The 21,468-nt window shown below is 39.7% G+C and overlaps 1 protein-coding gene across 1 annotated transcript; it reads left to right on the forward strand.

The window, feature by feature from the left end:
* The first annotated feature begins 654 nt into the window (after positions 1-654).
* On the forward strand, positions 655-21,261 carry LOC106903463 (endothelin-2). Its single transcript, XM_088002182.1, has 4 exons — positions 655-1,135; positions 12,273-12,426; positions 18,407-18,526; positions 19,261-21,261. The coding sequence occupies exons 1-4, from the start codon at positions 1,075-1,077 to the stop codon at positions 19,361-19,363; spliced, it is 438 nt and encodes a 145-aa protein (XP_087858308.1). The 5' UTR covers positions 655-1,074; the 3' UTR covers positions 19,364-21,261.
* Positions 21,262-21,468: the final 207 nt, after the last annotated feature.

Consider the following 21,468-nt stretch of genomic DNA (forward strand, 5'->3'; position numbering starts at 1 on the left):
TGTTCATCCATACATCATCCTTCAATTCCTTCATTTCCTGTTGTCCATTCATTGCTCATCCATCTAAACTATCATACATTTTGTTTATCCATCCATCCATCCATCCATGGACAGCTGGATGTTCTCCTCCTTCTATGGAGCTGAATGCATGGTTCAGGTCCCAGAGCATCATACTACCACCACCGTGTTGAACAGTAGTTTTGATGTTCTGGTTCTGAGCATCCTGTTAGTTTTACAGCCAGTGAAATCAAACACACCTTTCTAAAAGCTTTCCTTTGTCTCTTCAGTCCACAGACGTTTTTCCCCAAAGTCCTCGAGATCATCAAGACTTTTTCTGGAAAATGTGAATCGGACCTCTGTGTTCTTTTGGGTCAGAAGTGATTCTCCCATTTTTGGCCAGTCTCTCTCTCTTATTGTTGAGTCATGAAGTAGAAACCTTAACTGAGGCAGTGAGATTCTCATCCTGATCATGGAGGGACATGAGGTCAGAAAATGAGGTTAATCACAGCCGATGGCCAGATTGAAACTCTTAGTGAGGAAAAACAGAAGGAATCTGTGAAGTGGAAAAACGTTTCCACACCATTGCAGACAGGGTAGCATGGATGTTTTTCCTTCTTCACGGGTGTGTAGATTAAAAATAAACAGGGCAGCTTGGTGTGTGAGGATGGCTTTGTGAGGGAATCCCTGGAGAACTCCAGGTTACGGAGGAGAGCCGAGCAGAGCGGACCACAGTGAGAGCGTGACACAGGTCAACCAGAGGAGGCTTTAATTTATGGTTCTCATTGCAGGAGCTGCTTCTCCTCTGCATCCTCCTCCTCCTCCTTCCTCTCCGCCTGTTATCACCCAGCTCATTATCCTCTCTGCTGCTGGAGCGTGCAGACGCCTCTGAGCCCCTCCATACCGGGGTTTTCCTTCAGCGCCACCTGAGCGGATCCGTCTGGACGTACGAACACAACGCTAACATTCAGACCCGCAGGTGTTCAGGTCTACAGCAGCCACGTTTCTGCAGGGTTTACCGGTTGGAGACTAAAGAGTTTTCTTCTTTCGTTTCTCACCTGGAGGCTGCAGAGCAGCATGGACTTCACTCACTTCTGGCTTCTCGCCACGACTCTGATGCTGATCCATCAGTTTCAAGGTAAGACCCGTTCTGAACTTCATGATTTAGTCTTACTGTTGATGTGGGTGAGGTTCTGTCTCCAACCAAACTGAGGACTTTGCTTTAAAATTGCTTCAATATGCATCTTCTCACTGCATACAGCATTACAGTGAGGCAGCTCCAGCTCTGTGATCTCATGAGGTTAAAGGACTGTGTCACTGGGTAACTGAGGACACATAGTGCATGTTTTTCTTCTATAATTACTCTTGGAAGTCCCGTCTTTAACATCAGCTGCATTGCAGAGGATGAGGGAATTTGACAGGATAATGGCAGCTGAGTAATCTGAAGGGCTGGAACCGACCAAAGGTGAGAAAACGTAATAAATGGGATGAAAGCATCAAATCTGGGTGTGGACAGAAAATACGTTTTTCTGCTAACTGCAATCTGATGGTCAGTTTTGAGCCTGGATAAAATCCCAGTTTGTCTTTTTTAATTAAAACACGTTCGGGTTTGATGGTGAAACGTGAAATAAAAGCAACACTCTGCTCATTTGTTCCAGAAAGTGAATCTGTTTATTTGCACCACAGCTGAGGCAGGTTTGTCTGAGTGGTTGTAGCTGAAGGCGAGTGTTTTAAAGAGATTTCTGTGAAAAACGTGTAAAAGCCTGGTCTGATTTGGCTGAAAGGTGTTAATACATTAGATTTTTGTCTTGTGGTAACATGCAGTCACTCCTTCCTTGACAGTTTCACACTTATCCACAGACTTTGGTGGATAATAATAATTAGAAGCATCACTCAGGGTGGGACCAGCCCAAATTTGGGGTGTTTGTGTGCTGTTATTCAGTCAGAGAGGTAATTTATGGATTCTTTATTTCCCTGTGGTAAATTGATGCTTTTTGCAGTTGTGTGCACTGATGAGCTCTGCAGGACAGAAGGACATTTGTAACGCCTTCAAGAAACCAAATATGTGAGGAAAACTTTCCCTGCCTGCTGGATAATGCCTGAGGAATGTAATGCAAAACATCACGGGGGGTTCATGTCTGCACACAGGAAAACCTGGAATGTGTTTGACCCTGGGGCTGCTGGCCCTCTACCTGCAGGTTCCTGTCTGCCCCTGCGTGAACCCAGCCGGTAAAACATGAAGGATCACAGGCAGCTCTTTGTGCGCTGCAGAATTTAATTTTAAATTAGATTTACAATTGAATTTGCACCCTTGTTCTGCTATGACGGCAAGAGTAAGTGGTGAAAACAAAACGTCCCCTCAGGCTGGTACATCTCATGCTCAGTCAAAGACCCAGGATTAGTTTTCAAAGCTTTCTCATTTCACATGAATCCTTTCTAAGTGATAGATGCTGTTAAATCCAGAGATTGGTAGGAGAAGGTATGTAATCTAGAGTTTATGAGTTTGGCTGCCACTCCCTGGTTTAGGTTTACCTCAGACTGTTAGGAGGAATCTGCATACAGAATATCAGTGCTTCTGTTGATGATGCTTAAAAGCTCACAAGAACCACTTTAATTCAGTTTAGTTTGAATGTTATAACGATGTAAAAATAGAAAATGAAGTCATAAATTTAACAAATCTCTGACCACCTGCCTGAACGTCCTGGTCTGTCATGACAAAGAGACGTCAGATTTCAGCTTCATAAGTTTCTTTTACAGCTGCAGAAAACGTCATGCATCCATTTCCTCTGCAGCTCATCGTTTCCCTGACCTGCTGGACCGACTGGAAGCTTTAAAGCTCCTGTCAAAAACAGCTTTTAACATCATAAAATATTATTTTATTTTGTAAAACAACCTGATGCAAAACAGCACAAAAGTTATCTAGTTGTGCATCTTCCTATTTTTTTATTATTCTTTCTTTTACCATTTAAGATAAATAAATTAATCTTCACCATTCCAGGATTGTTTTGATCACATTCAAAATGCAATTATTGAAAACATTAATAAATTCTGTATTAACATTTTACATTGTTTTTCACCATGTAAAAAAGATGTTCACCTTCTCTAATTCTACAATAATTAAATGACCAGATTATGATGTCACTGCTTTGTAGTCTTCTGATTGGTTGATTCACACCTGTGGATGTATTTTAAGGCAACACTTCAGACAAACATCTTTGTATTTAAACCTCTAAATCTATTCAACAAGATTACCTGTGCAAAGAACATTCCAGGTTTTTCTGCAAGATACTTTAAATCTCTGAAAACCTTTAAATGGATGATTTAATTTATAAATTGATGAATACTGAGACTGGAGGTTTCCCTCATTAAACTGGTTTGGCTGAAATGCAGCCAAACCAGTTTAACCAGTTTAACCAGTAAGCAGCAGTGTATTTAAGTTAATTTGCATATTCTGGGTCAGATTTGTTAGATTAATTCAGAGTTAATGGATAAAAAGCCTTTATATGATGAACACATGTTGAAACGGCCCAACATCAGGTCTCATTTAGTTCTTTCCTGACATTCAGGCCAGCCTAACTGCATCTAGTCTCATTTAGGTCTGGAGTCTTCAAATTTAAGACCTGAATAAAGAATAATTAGTACAACTTAATGTTTCAGATGCTTGTCTCTGCAGGCATCTGAAACATTAATGTGTTCCTCTCTGTCTGCCATCCGAGATGTGGAGGAGAGTAAGAAAAAGCAGAGCAGAACCTGCCTGCTGTCTGTGCAGAGCCGGCCCGGTTCTGGATCCGCTCCTTTCTGCAAGAAACGGATGCTAGACCCAAGGCACCTGATATTTTATTAGCAGATAGAGTCATCTTCAGCCTTTATCCTCCTTTTGTTCTAAATCCGATTTGAAGTTGATTTGTTTGTGTTTAATAATTAGATGAATATTAAAAATAATTTTATTGGTCGCATATTCAAAACTTTAAAAGATTATATTTTGTGGGCAGAAATTTGAAAAGTTACAGCAGTTATGTGTGTTAGTTGTCAAAGAAAAGTCTCTGTTATTTATTCATAAATATAACCAAATTAAATAGCTTATGAGGGGGATATTTAGCTTACAAGCTAAATTTCAAACTAAACAGTTAGTATGCTGTGTATAAGGAAGTTAAATGTTGAGTCAAATATTTAGTTAGTAAGCTAAATATTTATTATGAAGCTAATATTTAGCTCCAGACTGAATATTTAGTTTGCAAGATAATGTTCGCTTTGGAGCTAAATATTTAGTTTTCTAACTAGTATTTAGTTTGCTAATTAAAAATTTAGCTTGAAACTGAATAAATAAGATGGTGAAAATATGACTGAAAAATTAAGTCCCATATTTTTCCCTGACAGGTTAAATAATCCAGACGGTGCTGTTAAAGTTTGATAATCTGATTTAGGTTTTGGTTTTTTTGGCGGGGGGGAGGGTTCTTATAATTTTCCCCTTTTGAATGATTTTGCTGACATTTTCTACCTGAAATTTATTTTATAATTTAATCATTGGTCTGCATGAGGACCAAATTAAACCTAAATCCAGTTTTTCCTCCTGCCTGCGGACATCAGTGGAGACGTTAAAAGGTTCTGAAGTTCTCCAACCAAACCCAGCTCTCTTCCGTCCATCTCCAATGTTTTGTAGGTAAAAAATAAACTTCCTCCACAGAAATAGAGACCAACCTGAATTGATATTCAGTTTGTAAGGGAAAGATTAGTTGGTTGTGATGCAGCAGGTGAATCTTTAGTATTTTTTCTCCAGTTCACAGATTTCAAACATGTTATTCTGAGAATAATCCTATAAAACACTGTAATTAGTAGATATTAGCCATCATTTAAGCCCACAGAGAAGGTTTAATCCCAGATTAATGATGGCAGTTAAACAGTAGAACGGCTCTGTCAGTGTGAGTTGACTCCTGCAGCATCCGGTCTCCTGGTGGTCAGCTGCCCTCTTCGGCCCACCGGGGGCTGTTGCTGTTGGACCGGTTGGAGCCTCTGCCCCCTCTGTGCTGCAGGATCCTTCCAGTATTTCTCTGTGTTCAAGCTGGAGACGTTTAGGCTTCAAAATGTGCCAGGAAGGAGTTTAGCTTGGCCCTCCTGTTGGACTCGGCATCGTCTGTTAGGTCCAAAGAAACCTGAGTTTGCACAGGTCAACCTCCAGGCTTGTTGTTTTTTTTACTGCAAACACAAAACCGCTTCACGACGAAGAGTTCTGGTAAATACATTTATTCATGCTGATAGCTGCTGAGATGTTACCTAATCCTCTGGGCTGCGGGGGATTCTGGTTCTGGCCAGCCCAAACACGGATCAGCAGCTGATCCACCTGTTTATATCACTGAATGCCGTGGAGCCAAGCAGAGTCTGTTATAGGTAACAGATTTACAGCAGAGCTAAGAAACGTTAAACTACTTCAGAACCAGTTTTCTTTGCCGTCAAACAACAAACTAAACGTTTCCTGTTTCAGTCCGTTTAGATCATCAATCTGTTTGCTAACGGCCAGAATGAGAACAGCTCAAATTTAAATTATTTCCTTGAAATTTATACATTTTCATCTGTTTTCTCAGTATTTGGTAGAATTTACTTGCAAACTGCGATTTTTCTTTTTGTCTGTTTGTTTTGTTTTGTTTGTTTGTTTGTTTGTTTGTTTGTTTTTTTGGGGGGCGAGGCAAAAATGTTGAATTCTCAGGCTGAATTAGCATGTTGTCATTAGCATGTTGTCATTATCTCTGTTACGTTGGCTCTGATTGGTTCTGGATTTTTATTTGTCATTTAATATTTGCTCCTCATTTTTTGGGGGGCGGGGGGGGGTTTCTTTTAGATAATTATAATGTGTAGCCATGGCAACAAGGTATTGCTTTTACAGCTGGAAACGGTTAGTTAGCATCTCAAAAGCTCAAATAATACCTGAACTTTGACCCCACACAGAGGAAACCTCCTGGATGCAGAGAGAGAGGAGGAATGAAAATCATCTTCGATTATTCTATTCTCAGGTTTAAACATTCATAATGAATTGTAATATGGCTGCATTGTTGTTATTTTTCTAAAGTTTGACTGTTAATAATTAGTTAATTATATATTTTTCCATTATTCAATTATCATAATTTATTAGTTGGTTGATCTGATCAGTTTGTTTTCAGTGGTTTAAGTGCATGTTGGAAGTTTAGGTGTAAAGTTTCTTCAATTATTATTATTAATAGTAATAATAATAATAGTCCATATTAATAGTCTAGAATGAACGTCTTTAGGCGAATGAAATTCTAACATATTAATAATTTGCTAAATTAACATAACAATTAATCATAACTAATTAAGCCAAACATCGTCAGTCGTCGTTTCAGAGCTCAACTTGGGATTTGCCTCTTTTACTCTGCAGACATACATGTGAACCAACACAAGCAAATTTCCTTGACTTGCTGCATAAAGCATGAATGTTTATGGAAGCACATAAAGGCTGCAGAACACTAAAGGAAATTATAGGAGAGGAAGCCGCGTTGCTGACGGCTGCTCAGCGGACTGAACTGCTGCCAGGAGGGGAGACAGGAACATCTCAAGATGTGAAATGGAAAAAATGTTGTGTTTGCATCCATAAAGCATGACTCATGGCCCGGAGCAGGGAAACAATAAACTACCAGCTTTCAGCATGAAATCTGATGTCCCGTCTCAGGCAGGACACCGGTTTGTGTTTTGACTCGCACACTGAGGAAAATGCTGGTATTGTTACAGATGTGGCAGCAGACATGAATAATATTAGTCTGAGTTTTTACAACTGAAGCTGGAACGTCACAAACAAGCGACTCTGAAACATCTCAGGACTTAAATTTCAAATTGGCTCAAGACGAACATCAAACCAGTAAATGCTTGCATGTGGTTTGCCTCCCTCTGGCTTCCATTAACAGATCGTAGAACATCCTGGTAAAATGCTGGTGGTTTTATTGTTTTAACATCTTTTTTCTAGTTTTGTTTATGCTTTTCACAGCAGCAGGAGACTTCTCTGAGCTGCTCAGACTTTTGAATCTAACCTCACTGACCGTGAAACCGCTGATTGATTTGCTCGTTTACCAGAACCGATTTTGCGCCGCAGAGTTTGGTCTGCCGGTTGCAGAGCCTCGATCCTCCAGCAGCTCTGAACAAACAGAAAGTAAACCTGAGTAAGAATCTGAAGCGCTCCTCTGCAGCCTTTCTGAACTTTATTCACTCCACTGGGTTTGATATCAGGCTCTAGGCAGTTACTGACTGCTGGTTAAAAAGACTTGTAGGTTTTAGATTGAAATGCCTGCAGCTCAGAAAGCTTTCAGACGTGTCTGATTCATCGATGGCCGACTCTAACCTGACATGATTCAGGGCAGACAGGAAGTCAGGTGAGATTGTTGGTCCTTCATGAGACTGAGTTATGTTGGTGAGGAAGAAACGGCGATGACAGCCGGGAACCTTCAGGTGATGAGTTGACTGGACTGGACTTTGGAAGAGGAGGAAAGTTTGATATTGGCACCATTAGAGTCTGTGGTTGAAGAGTTGAAGCCTTTCAGGAAGGAAGGTGAAAGTTCATCCGTCTCAGACACGTTTGATGCAGTCCAGGTTTAAATCAGGAATGTTTTACTCTGCTGAAGGTTTTCACAGGGATTCAGACATGCTGAACATTTACAGTTTTATTTTTTTTTTAATTCTCTGACTTTAAATTTCGGTCTTTGTGTCATTTTCTGACACTTTTCCTTTGGACCACATGTCAGTTCTGACCCTGCAAAGTATTTTATGTGGCCCTCTAGACTCTAAAGGGACACATAAATATAACCTTTGAGACAACAGCTGTGAGTTTAAATATAATTTTATCAATAAAATTGAAGCTGTTTGTCTGTATTCTGACAAATCCTATCAATCAGTTTCTTTCACAATCAAGAAATCCACACAAAATCAACAGATTCCCCATTTTTTCGCATTAAGGTATTTTATCCTGCTGCAAATTTTCCTCAGAAACGGTTAAAGACATTACTAACTCCCACCTGCAGGTGGCAGTAATTCTTACTTCTACTAAACTACAGCCTCAACTTTACTTGAATTCAAGTTACAGTCCATGATCAATAACAGAAGGTAACAAAAAGTTACATTTTCATAAAATATTGCAAAATTTCTCATTTTGAATGTAAAAAAGTCACAAAAATTGTAAAAAAAAAATTCCTGCAGGAACTAATCAGTGTGAAAAGATGTTAAATGTTATTTAATTTTAAGATGAAATTGTTGAATGCAGAGACTGTTATTAATATTTTAACAGTTAAGAGATTTTTATCAATTCGTTCTGGCACAACCGGCCATTTAAAACATTCACCCACGTTTGACACTCCGGCCTCCGACTGTCTGATCGTCTGATGATATCTGGGAGCCTCACTTGGTTTGTTGGAAAGTCCAAACGGCTTCAACAGGATCAATGACCTGACAAACAGCCTGATCCACAGCGTCTGAACTGCCACATCATCAGAAATATGTTAACATCTAATAAAAGCCAAATGACTCCTGCTGAAGGGTCAGACATAAAAGTCTTCCTGATCTTTGCAGAAAAAGTTTTAAGGTCAGTTTGAAGTAGATGCAAAGTGAAAACATGCTGAAGGATCGTCAGAGAAGCTGTTAGACGAGCAGGAACCAGATTTATTTGGGTGAACACATGGATTTCATCATTCAAAGAACGGTGTGTTGAGATTTGAGGAAAGGAAAAGAAAGGGACCTTTTGAATTTTTAACTTTTGATCTTCTTGTGTATTTTTAAAAAAATGTTTTCAGTATGTTTAGTTTGATTCAGGCATTGATCTGGGCAGCTAAAGTCCCCAAAGCTCCAGTCAAAGCAGGTCTTGAACCAGAATCTTCTGGTGGCCAGAAATGCTGTTATGTGTCCACAACATTTTAGGAGAAAATCCAGTTTATAAACTTAAAGGGCAGCGAATGAAAAGGCCGAGAGGTTTTTTTTTTACACGGGAATTTGTAAGTACTGTTGGGATGAGAGAGAGTAGAAGTACACAAAATGCCTAGATTTATAAATCATACAAGCAGAGCAAAAACAATGGACAGGAAAAAGGTTAACATCCATTTTAACTGGAAAAAAGTGGAAGTTTGAACATAAATCACATCAGAAACAGAAGAATAAAAAAGAATCGATTTGCTCCAATACTTTGTGTTTACAAGAGGGAATAAACAGAAGAACTGAACTCCAAAATCTCATGTAAAGAAGCCGTGTCAAATATTATTTTTGACGGTTGAATTTAATAACCTGGCAGAATGTCAGACTGGTGAAAAGACACAGTTCCTCAGATTGTGAGGTTGAGACATGTGAGCTGCTTGTTTAACTTTGCATGGATAAACCAATGTGTCCACAGGCAGGAAATTGAATGAGGGCGCGCTCTGTGTGCTTTTGGATACACGATGACCGTGGCTAAAAGGCGTGACATCGCCTTTCAGCGCCGCCTCCAACCTGTCGGCGCTCAGACGACTCTGACCTGCAGGCGTCCTCCAGTCGCTGTGACCTCCTGACCTCTCTGCTGTCCAAACTGTGACAAATCTGAAAGAAATGAATTTTCCAAGCTCAAGCTGAACACCACAGATCCAACTCTGGTTTTTAATCCATCAGGAAGTTTATCTGTGAAATCAACCCAGACTGACTTCTCACCTGCAGGTTCAGAAACCTGCTGCAGTCGCTAATTCCTGGAATGTTTTTTGTTTCTTTCCGAAACAAGCACATTTATATTAATATTTTATGTTTCACCAAATCAAGATAGACTAAATGGAAACAGTATTCCTGAGTAAACTCTGGGTTCTGGTTCATAAAACAAACTCCAACTGGTGGAAACATTAAACATCTTGTTAGCTGGATGTGGATGTTGCTGTTTAAAGCCCAGCTGGACGTTGTGCTGCCCCTTCATCATCTGCTGACCTGTGACTGATGGATGAATCTCTGGCTGTGGTGACAGATGCTACTGAGAGCCGACCCAGAGGAGAACTCATGTTTTCATTTTCTCATAAACAGGCCAATATGTGGTAGTTTTCTACTTCGGTTGAAGTTAGTTTGTTGGTATACTGCTTTAGCGTTAGCATAACTTCTGGATCTGATTAGTACTTTACATTTATTTAGAGGTCCTCCCTCTAACTGCCTATTTTAACACATTCCACTGTGCCAAGGAATTTCAGTATTAGTACAAAATATACCTTAATATGGATTAATATTGAAACCATCTTAGCAACTACTGCAGACACTAACATCGACAGCCAATCAGCATGAAGTAAAATAATGGCTGCTTCTGATTGGCTGCTTTACCAGTCATGTTTAGTTGCATTGAGCCGAGGATTTTCAGATTCGAATGTTTCAGATATGGTCTAAAGTCCATGGATGGTTGCGTCCACACGGCGCCGAGGATTTTACATTGAGAAATATTATGTTTCAGTTTCACGAAGACTTTGTTCTTCTCCTAAAGAGTTAAATGAGTCGGTGCTGCTTTCCAAGATGTCCTGAGAGGCCACTGAATGTTCCTAAAAATAAAACAAACCCAAAGCGCTAAAATTAGCCAAAGCATCCCAGAAGTTTTTGTGCATCAGTTCACAAAATAACAGCTTCCTTTGAAACTTTACATGAACAACAACCTCAAGTATTTCATTCTCCAGGACAGAGCAGCATGAAGACTGGAGCGTTTATAGAGAGGAGAGGTGTTATTTTGCTCCTGTCGTGTAAAACCCTCTACAGACGCCCAAACATTCCCGTGTGCGCTGTAAGCTACATCAAAGCCCATCTGTGGTCTCTCTCTGCTTTATAGGTCCTGAGTGCTGGTTTTAACATGCCCTTATGTGCATGTTGTTATGTGCCAGTGAGTGTTCAGGTGTAGACTCTGAGCTGCAGTGCATTATTTTCGTTCATGCTGTGGCCTTTATGCAGTTTACTGGTGTGAGGCCAGATAAAAGGGTTGGAAACCAACAGCTAAAGGAAGAGTTCGTCAGCCAGGAGCCAGCGTCTTATTGCACCAAGTAGTTTGTGGACTACTTTCTGCAACCTTGTGTCTATCAAGTTGAATAATTTCTTACTTTGTTGAACTGAAAGAAAAGCCAGATTTTTATCGACATCGCAGTATTTTTTCAAGCTGCCAGTGATCCAAGCGTAGTTTATAACCTTGTACAAATATTCATGGTCCTTGAAGATTTTCACAGTTATGCTAAATAATCCCAAACAAAATGTTGCAGACAAAGAAAAAAGAAGCTGTACATTGGATCCACATCCATGTGTGGCTGGGTAATGGTGGAAAATTCACCTATTCACAGATTTTTATCGTTGAGCACGAATGAAAGATTTCAAAGAAAGCAGAAACTCCATCATCATTGCTCGTCTCTCTAATCCGACACATGTAGCGCAGATTCAAAATATTATACAGGAGCTGAACTGTGTGGTGACTTTCCTCCAGGATCGTCCAGTATTACCGCCGTCCGTCATCCCGCCATGTTCCTGCTGAAGAGAAGCTTTTCCAGGCGGAACCACGGCCCGAATGGGATCAGTGTGTCCAGCATGTGGGGGTTCCACCACACTGAGTTTTCACAAGTGGGACAAAAAGTCTTTCAAATGCTGGAATATGATTTTGTTTGCTTTTGTTTACATTACTAACTAATTATAACTTCTATCAGACTTTTGTGTGAATGGTTTGTGAACCTAAAGTGCAGAAGAAGAACGTCACACAGCAGCGCGTTGTTTACAGAACTACTAATGTTCACTGGTGTCCAATTATTGATCAGTTTTGAAAGAGAAAGAGAGCAAAGAGAACTGACGGTGTTATCAAAGCCAGTTTCTGCTGTTTTTATTACCTTCATCCAACATGTTAGCACTTCTGTCTTCAGCTCCTTCTGTTGCTGAATTATGACCACGTCTCATGTTGGTGATGTAAAAGTCCGATAAAATCCAACATGACTGTCCAGGCTGTGAAAACTAGCAGATATTTATTCAATTTAGCACCAAATATTGGAAGTGGCACAAATCAGATATTTTTTCGGGTGAAATGATCTGAACTGGGCCGTTCAGACACCATGAATTTTTAAACTAGATTTTTTACAGCAGTTTTTGTCTGAATGTGCAGAGGTGTGATGCTCAGACCTCATGTCGCCTCTCATCCTGGCTGTAACTGCACTGGCAGTGAGATAATCTCTCTACCTTCAACAATAAAAACAAAATGTAAATGTTTTACCTGAAAGATTGCTCATTTTGATCTTATAGTTCATATTAATCACTTTGTTTCCTCTGTTTCCCAGCATCTGACATGAGCCCTGTGGCGGCGGAGGGCCCCCTCGCGCAGCTCGCCCACACAGCCCACCGGCGGGAAAAGCGCTGCTCCTGTGAGAACCAGAAAGACAAGGAGTGTATTTTTTTCTGTCACATCGGCATCGTCTGGGTCAACACCCCGAGGTGAGGAAACGGAGGTCATCATTAAACATTTTAGGAGTTTGTTATCATGGTAATGGCTGAGCTGGAGTGCTGGGCTGATGATGAAGAATAGCAGAGATAAGACTCAATCTGCAGTAGCCGTTGGGTTTCTGAGGGAGGATGGGAGGACATGCAAACAGCAGCTGCAGTCCAAAACGAAGACAAACTGTCTCTGTGGTCCTGGTTCCTCATCACTGTTTAAAGTCATTACATTTACAGATGTGTAGAAACTGCATCTTTAACTAACATCAAGTTTCTTCAGAAATCTGTTGGACACAAACGATCTGAAATCATTTCTACAACCTCTAACTAAAAGACAACAATCCAATAATATTTTCCAAGATCAGTGATAAATGAAGAACAAATGCTGCAGTAAAGTTTAAGCCTCTTTAATTAAAAACATAGTTATTCTTTGCATGATTGACATTACCAGATTAATTTAGCTCAAGTCAAACATTTTCTGAAGAGAGTAGCAGTTTTCCAAAGTGAAGTTTCTCCTGATATAAATCTCCCCAGCTGGGAGGAAGAATGTCAAAGACGTCATGGTTTCCCCTGGAGAATATGTTTCTAATGAGGATGCTAACACGAAACTCAGACCAGATGTCCCGGGAAACCATCCACATGTACAAAACAATCAAAACACATAAATCCAGGAATTATCCAATGGGTGATAAAGGGGAATCAGGCAGTAATGCAAACGCTTTTTAAGAACAGTTTTCTGGAAAGTATGGAACAAATGACCTCATTTGTTGCTCAGCTATAATTTTTGACACAAACTGTCTTCCATAAACTCAGATCTTTATTCCTTTTCATAAATTTACAGTTGGATTAAAATCATTTGACTTGATAATCCTTTTCTTGGAAATGTTTTACATTTCTCTGTTCATCCTTCATTGCATGATGTTTCCACTTCCTAACTTCTCTACTGGTAAACATGGCGCATGCAGTGGCGTCTAAAGAGTTAATTTTTGGTCTCACCTGACCATAACATAGACCCCGTTCTTTAATGGGTTCTGGAACAAACCTTAAACCAGATTCAACATGCTTTTCCTTCAGCAGTGGAGTCTTGTGCAGTGAGTGGGCATAATTTTAAGGTTTGTTTGAAACAGTACATCTGCTAATTTAATGTGCATGTTCATTTAAGTTAGAAGACATTAAAAAAAATTCCAGGTGAGAATTCATGGAGAACTCGACAGAGTGACAGCCATACGATGTTTTATAAAATGTATGACATGGAACAAAACACAACTTGTTCAAAACAACAAAGATGTGAAAGTATCAGCAGAAATGTAATTGAAAATGAGTAAAACTGTGGAAGTAACTGCAGAAACCAGCAGTGATTTAAACAGCTGCTGGGAGGAAGAGCCTGTGATTACGCTCATTTTTGCAGACAGGATGCAGAAATCTGTCGTTGAGTTTATCAACAGATTCATTCAGACTTTGTGAAACCCACACCAACAGCATGTTCTGCAGCGTTAGGTTGCAAAGATCTTACCCATCATGCTCCTGGGGGGATTCCTTGGTAATAAATTAGGTTTTTATAGGCCACCAGTTAGGTTTAAACTGGTTTTAATTCCTGCTGATGGTAACTTCATTTCAATCTTTTTGTAATATACAGAAACCATCATGTTGAGATATTATGAGAATATTGATTGTAATCAAGAGACATTTTGCAATATTTTCCATCTGCTCCATCATCTCCTGTGTAGAGTATTAAAAATAGTAGCGGGTCCTCAGTCAGGTAGTTTAGGCGCCATGCCGAGTGCCTGATGATAACTTCTGGTCCCAGAACCAGAGTGGTGCCTGCCGTCCTGGACTGTTTTAGGTAACTTCGGCCCTAAAACGTTGCTGAAGTGAATGTAGCTGTTTACAACGCAGCTCCTTCCCCATAAAGTTCAAACTTTGCCTGTGAAAGGTTTACTGACGCCACAGGAATACATGTGTAAGTTAGACTAGAAACCTGAGTCAAGAAGCCAAAATGTCACTGAAACATTGTTAGGACCACATGGGTGTCTTTTAATTTGCCTGGTTTTAAATAAGAGGATCTCCATTCAGAATCACCTCCAATTAACTGGATTTTAGTTGAGTGTGCACAAGCAATGACTGAGCAGTTAGCTGTGGTGGAGGTAATAAGAAAGCACATCTTTCCTAAAGAAGGTAATTTCTGGAGTGTTTCCTCTGGTTTCCTAAATAGCCGGCTTGAAACTTTTAACAACAGAATGAAGAAACCTCAAGAGTTTAAGGCTATTATAGTCAGATGCTCCTTTACCCACAACCAGTTAACCCTCCTAGGCTGCTGCCTTTTAGAAATCGCTTACCAATGCAGACTGAAATGTTCCTCAGAAATGACTTAAACTTGTATCAGTGGAACCAATGAGGAAAGTGTTTTTTATAGATTGATCAAATGTGCCTGATTTCTGAAACTCTCCTTGTGTTTCCCGTCAGTTCAAGTAACAGCTAACGCTCATTTTTTTTGTCATTTCCCATAAATTTGCAGATGTTTTGAGGCTGAATTAAAGGTCTTTACAGTCACACTCGAAATTAATTAAGTTGAGGTCAAGTAAAAACCGGGTTTCACCAAAATAGCTTCCAGAGAGGATCCCAAAGTGTCTCAGATTGTTGGTTTGGTCTAAACATAGCAGTGTGGTTACAGGAGATCTTCCTGCCTTCTCCATAAAAAGCTCTTAAACAGCAGTCGCAGTGCCCACCATCACTAACTGCCACTAAACGCTGCGGTCGCTTTCGTCTTAAATCATTCTCTTAAAAGCATTCGTCTCTTCTGTAAGCCAACTTTCCAGGTTTAGAAATGAAAACACATCATCTAATTATCAGCATTCCTAGAATCATTCTACAGTTTAAATTATTTGTGGTAATACTCCTTTTCACAAAATTCTATTGTTAATATTTTGTTTCTAGTTTATTATTTTCACTTTTTCAATATTTTTCCAACATTCCCAGTTAGCAGCTAACTGGGAATGTTAGCTGCTACATTCTGCAGCTAACATGCAGAATGTAGCATGTTAGCTGCTACAAAAATAAAAATAATCTGAAAAATACCAACAATAAATGATACAAGCATTTCTTGTATCATTTTCTCAATAAATCCTGCTATTTATTTAATTAGATCATTTAAAAATACAAAAATCCTTTTTAAAGTCTAATTTATGTAAAAGTTAACAAATCAGCAAAACTATCCATCTTTTAACTGAGAGCCTTGAAGAGGCTGGAAAATAAATCATCACTGATTTGGTGATGATTATTAAATCATCACTTCAGTTTTTTATTAGGTTGTTAAAACAACAAACATCAACTGAATCATTGGGGAGGAAAAACTGAGTGAAACAAGAGTCCTACCAAAGTAAACGTTGCATTAAATTCAGACATTCTCCCTAAGAAATGTCCAATAAACGAGGAGTTTGTGTTTTCGATAGCTGCCTCTGCTCGTCCAGCGCCGCTGCAGTCCAGGTGAAAGACGGGATGAGAGACGTGAGGAACGGCAGAACCAAACTCAATCAACGTTTTCTCAACATCTGGACACGTTTGATTTACAAAGAGACACATGGAGCAGTTTATCTGGCAGCCACCGCCGTAAACATCAGCCAAACGTTGACTAATATGGCTTAAGTACTCTCAGCCTCGGTGTCCATGGCAACGCCGATGTTTGGGCAGATTTTTGTTCTCGTGTCAGCAGCTGTCAGGTCATATTTTCAGGTAAAAAAAAGACATTCTGTATTAAAGCTGGGAGCTGTTGTGTTTGGTGGAAGTAAATCAAAACTACATGTACTCAGCATGAACCTCCTTCTTCTTCTGGGGCTTTTAAGGACTTATTTCTTTTCCAGGAGGGAACAATTTTACAGCACACAACTGCAGCCATTTTAAAATACAGAAAATGGAGGCAAACGTTGGAACGCATCGAGGATTTCTTCTGATTTATGAAGAGGGGAAAATCTCCATGCAGGCAGTTAAATATTTCTAGTTTCTGTGCCTCCAAATAAACACATGCAGTTTCCAAATGATTCTATTTTTGTAAGGAAAACGTTATATAAACCAATCACTGTTAAATCAAAAGAACCCAAAAGTCTGCATCACTTAAAAAAGTCATGGTGATAATCCCCAAAAGAACATCAGCACTGCTGTCACACACGGTAGAGGCAGCATAGTGATCTGGGAATGCTTTTCTGCTTGAAGGAGAACCAGATCCACATCTGAATGATTCAGAAAAACAACTAGATAAAGTTCTGGAGTGGCCTAGTCAAAGTATGGACTTAAATCTGAATGAGATGCTTTAATATAACCTGAAAATGTTTTATTATGCTGGAAAACTTTAAGTCAGAGTGGAATAAATTGTTGCTAATCCTAATCTATGAATCTTTCAAATGTCATCATTTGTTATCTTGTTATCACCTGTTGGTCTGAAACAGTTCAGTGGGGCAACAAAGGAAAACAGAAGGACGTCTGGAAGGGGGCAAATGGTCAAGTCTGAATGTAAAATGATGTGAATCCATAACAGATTCAATCAGCCAGCTTTCTATCAAACGACTGGAGAAATATGACGAATATATGATGATGATGATGATGATGAATGAATGTAAACGTGTGGCTGCAGCTGCGGTCATAAAATAACTCCAACAGCAGCTGCAGGTCCGGCTGCAGACGTTTGGTTCTTCTAAAGCCAGACGGCTGCAGAGGTCATCAGACCTGCAGCCGTCCAGTAGCTGCCACTCATCGATGAAGGCAGAGGAAATGTTGGCACCGATTTCTGGGCTGTTTGATGTTTCTGGCAAAAACATCTGGGAAGAAACATCGAGTTTCTGCCGTTACTCATCGAGCCGCAGTTCAGCAGTTCAGGTCACCCAGATTTATTCCTCCTGTAACCCAAGGAAGGATCCTCTGACACTCAGGTGGAGGCAGCAGCAGGGAGGTCAACAAGCTGCTGAGAGGAAAATAAATGATATTGTAGAAATGAGGAGGAGGAGGAGATGAAAGGGGCTGTATGTTATCTCCAGCTATGGGGGGGAAATGAGATCCAGATGTGGTGCCAATAACAGAGGCACGTCTAAATTTGGTTCAAAAATGTTCCATTTGGAAGCAATTCTGGTTTAATTTGCTGTTACACCTTTATTTAACCCTGAGGCGTTCAGCTGCAGACGGTTCCCGCTGCGGTCGCATTAATGCAGCCGAGGGTCCGGCTTTAACCTGCAGCCGCTCGGCACCGCGCACATCCAGAAACCCGCTCAGAACGGATCACAGGAGCCGTGTTTGTGGTTCGTATTAAACTTTGGCTCACAGAAGGATAATTGCAGCTCTTTGATGGATTTCTGGGAAATCCTTTCCAAACCTTCCAGTTTGTAATCGTGAGCTCGAGTTTATTTTGAGTTCAGGTTTATCTGTCATGAGCAGTAAATACTGAATTCACGGAAACCCTCTACTCTGAAGAAACAATGCCACAGATATCCACATTAAAGAAATATAGACTTATTGTGTAAAAATGTCAGACTATTAAAGACCTGTCAGATGTCCCCATTCATAAATCTGACTGCAGAAACTTCCTGTGAAGTTTGAACAAAAACAAACTGAGGTTCCTGCACCGAAAACGGACTGAATGTTAAACTTTAGGAAGAAAGACTGAATGAATCCCAAGATGCTGTGAAGTAGAAATGTATATTCATGCATATTTTTTTAATCAAAATATAAATATTTAATAAAATGAACCTTCTTTGATGAGATGCACATCAAATATATTCAAAAGAAAATACATCTTGGAAATTGGCACTAAATATTTAGTTCCATATTAAATATTTAGCCTCAAACTAAACTTTTGCTCCCAGCTAAATATTTAACTGGTTGTGTAGAATCAAACTGATCCTCCAGTTTCAAGCAGATAATTTTTTAACATTGAAGCCATTTTATCAGAACTATTTCAGTATTTTTAAAATAAACGGCTGAATCTTTTGTCTTGCAGCCAAGTGGTGCCGTACGGATTCGGGTCGGTACGCCTGCGGAGGGAGCTGCAGCGCTGCTTCTGCACGGACTTACAGGACACAGAGTGTTCCAGCTTCTGCTCTGAGCACATACTAACACTGTGGGTGAACACACACACACACACACACACACACACACACACACACACACATGCATGTTGATTTAAACATGGACTGGATGTAAAAACAGAGACAATAAGCTGCAGGGCCTGGTGGGGGATTTTACCGCCTCTTTCTTCCCTTCTGCTGCTCATCCAACACTTAGATTTCCTCCTCCTGCAACTCTGCAGACAAATAAACATACAAGCACAAATGGACACAATGTGTAATCACTGTATTACATTTTATATTTGCAAATTTGGTTCCTTGCATTGTTGTAAATATTAGTGCCGGTTCACTCCCTGATGATGTTTGAGTCTGTTTTTCTCTTAAAAACAGTGATGAAGCCAGTTTCACTTTTCCTAAGTAATTTTAAAATGTCTTATTTAATACCTAAAATGTTCAAAGGACTGGATCAGCCAATCAAGTTTATTTGTGTAGCATATTTCAGCAACAAGCAGTTCAAACTGCTTTACATCATAAAAACATAAAAATAAAGTCGTGAAAACAAAATACAGTCACCAGTTGAGAGACTAGCAGCAAATGTTACATTTTGTTGAGTATAATCACCAAAATCATTCATAGTTTCTTTAAAAAAAACAGTTTTCAGATTTATAAATCTTTATTCTACTCCGTCTTTATAAGAAGAGAATTGTTCATATTTATTGGCTTCATAACAACCCTACATTTAAATAGACATTAAAACTGTTTTATTTTGTCTCTTTTTTTCCTGCAGGGAGGAGAACGCTGCTGTGAAGAGGAAGACTGAGAAGATGAAGAGCTACAGAACTGCATTGTGGGAAAAAAGAAGCCGGCACGCTCTCAAACACCAGACCTGAGACGGCGGCGCCTCACCACTAACACCAGCTCTTCAGAACCGAAGTCCTTAAAGTATCTAAAGCAACTCATATCGGACCCGTTAGTACGTCACGCCGGTTCGGTCGTGTACAGTGACGTTTTTTGTTAATGTGATGATGATGATGATGTTTGAACCGGAGCTTTGAACACTGACAGGCTTTGGCTCACAAAAAGTATGAACATGTGAACTTTGTGTTGACTCCAATCCGGTTTAGATCCGGTTAGAAACAGCCGATCCGCAGAGAACCTCAAACCTGAGCGTCCAGGGAGTCTTTACAGCTTTACAGGAGAGTTCCACAGTAAAAACGCCACAACTTTTTATGTTTTGTCACATCACAACCATAAACTTCACTACATGTTTAGGTCATTTTATGTGACAGGGCCGTCCGCCTAAACAGACTGAGCCTAGAGGTTCCTGGTATCTCTGGAGGAGCTGCAGAAATCCACAGCTCAGGTTGTAGAGGTTAAGGGCAAATGTTGGCTGCACACCACAAGTCTGGAAAAGAGTAGGAACATGTTGAAAGAAAACTCTAAAAATCTATTTTGGAGTTTATGACAAATCAACAAACATATGAGTCATATAAGATGTCCAGTTAGCCACTATACCTGCTGAGTTAGAATGGTCTAGTCAAAGTACAATTGAAAATCTGTGACAAAACTTTATTCAGCCTGATATAACTCAAGTTATTTTTCTGGGATGATTTGTTGGGGTTTAGGAGACCCAATGAAATTCATTTTAGTTTGCGGTTGTTATGTCACAAAATGTAAGAATGTTTGAAGGGAGAAAACACTTTTCAATCTTACTACAGCGTGTATGGTGCAGTAAAAGGGACAAAAATCAGACAAATGGACAGTCTGTGTCCATTTGACACAAGATAAGTCTGAACAAGTGAAATACCAAAACCTGCTTTCAGCTAATATATAATTATGCCTGTTGCGTTCACACCTTTTTCCATCTGACTTTTTCCTTCCACTAAACTTTCTGTGAATATGCTTGGATACAACGCTCTGTGAACAGCCAGTTCACAGATGTTGAAAATAAATCTGGCAGCTCACCAATAAGAGGTTATTTGTCTTAACAGCAGCGCTTCATGACCAAGGAGAACATTGTGTCCAGTTCATTTTTTAACAGAAAAATGGCTCTGAATGGTGATTTTATTTTTATTTGAATGTCTGACTTTTGTTTCTCTTACTCCATCATATCATGATCAGCAACAGGAAAAAAAAAACAGCTTTTAGGGTCAAAAGTGAAACATACAGTGTGGAAACAAGTGGAGTACAGTATTATTTTTGCAGTTTTTTGAAGCTTTTCTTTGGATTTTGGCTTCTTCTCAATTTCAGGCGAGTCTTTGTTACTAGCTACTCTTCTGAAAACAATGTTCCTCTCAAACATGATTTGCAGTTTGACTCTGTTAGATGTGAATTAAGCTCCTTTATGCTGGGCTCAACGGCTCTGCTCTGAATCTCCTTTTTAACATTCAGAAAAGCTGCTTAAATTTCAGCTTCAACCTGACGAGGGATGATAAATTACAGATAAAAACCGCTTGTTCACAGACTAATTGTACGATAATCGGGAAAAGGACTGTGAGGATTTCAGCTGCTGTCAGAGTTGCAGACTCATCGTGTGAATATGAATAATATTAATGATAATAATAATATATCTGTCTGTAAAGAAATGTTTTTGCTGCTTCGCATAACGTTTTGTGTATTTCCTCCATGAATGCATGCATCAACCAGCAGTAACAGCTGTTTGCTGTTTCTCTGTGTTTATATCTGCACCTTTGCTTTTTCCTCCGACATGTTAAAGTATCGCTGAAGAATAATGCACACAGATGGTAGAGTGTAAAATAAAGTATTTATTTCATGTCTAACCCTAAAATCCTCTCCGTCTCTTCATCGTGGCCAAATGTTGTTACTTAAAAACCCAAAACATTCATTACAAATATGTTCAAATCCTCTGGTTTTCTATGAAAATGACACGTGAGAAAGTCAAAACCTGTTCACCCATTTTTGCGATGTAGTTAACGACGTTTGACCACAAGGGGGCAGAAGCTGTGGTGTCCCTGAAGAGTTGGTGTGCTGGACT

This window comes from Poecilia mexicana, unplaced genomic scaffold (assembly GCF_051168715.1).
Source record: "Poecilia mexicana isolate PSO_F unplaced genomic scaffold, ASM5116871v1 scaffold_21, whole genome shotgun sequence".
NCBI lineage: Eukaryota > Metazoa > Chordata > Actinopteri > Cyprinodontiformes > Poeciliidae > Poecilia > Poecilia mexicana.

What these genes read in the sequence shown, in the direction of transcription:
- LOC106903463 (XM_088002182.1), top strand. Translation starts at nt 1,075, where the DNA reads ATGGACTTCACTCACTTCTGGCTTCTCGCCACGACTCTGATGCTGATC. An exon ending in GCTGATCCATCAGTTTCAAG is followed by an intron (nt 1,136 to 12,272) that starts GTAAGACCCGTT and finishes TCTGTTTCCCAG; the next exon opens with CATCTGACATGAGCCCTGTG. An exon ending in TCTGAGCACATACTAACACT is followed by an intron (nt 18,527 to 19,260) that starts GTGGGTGAACAC and finishes TTTTTCCTGCAG; the next exon opens with GGAGGAGAACGCTGCTGTGA.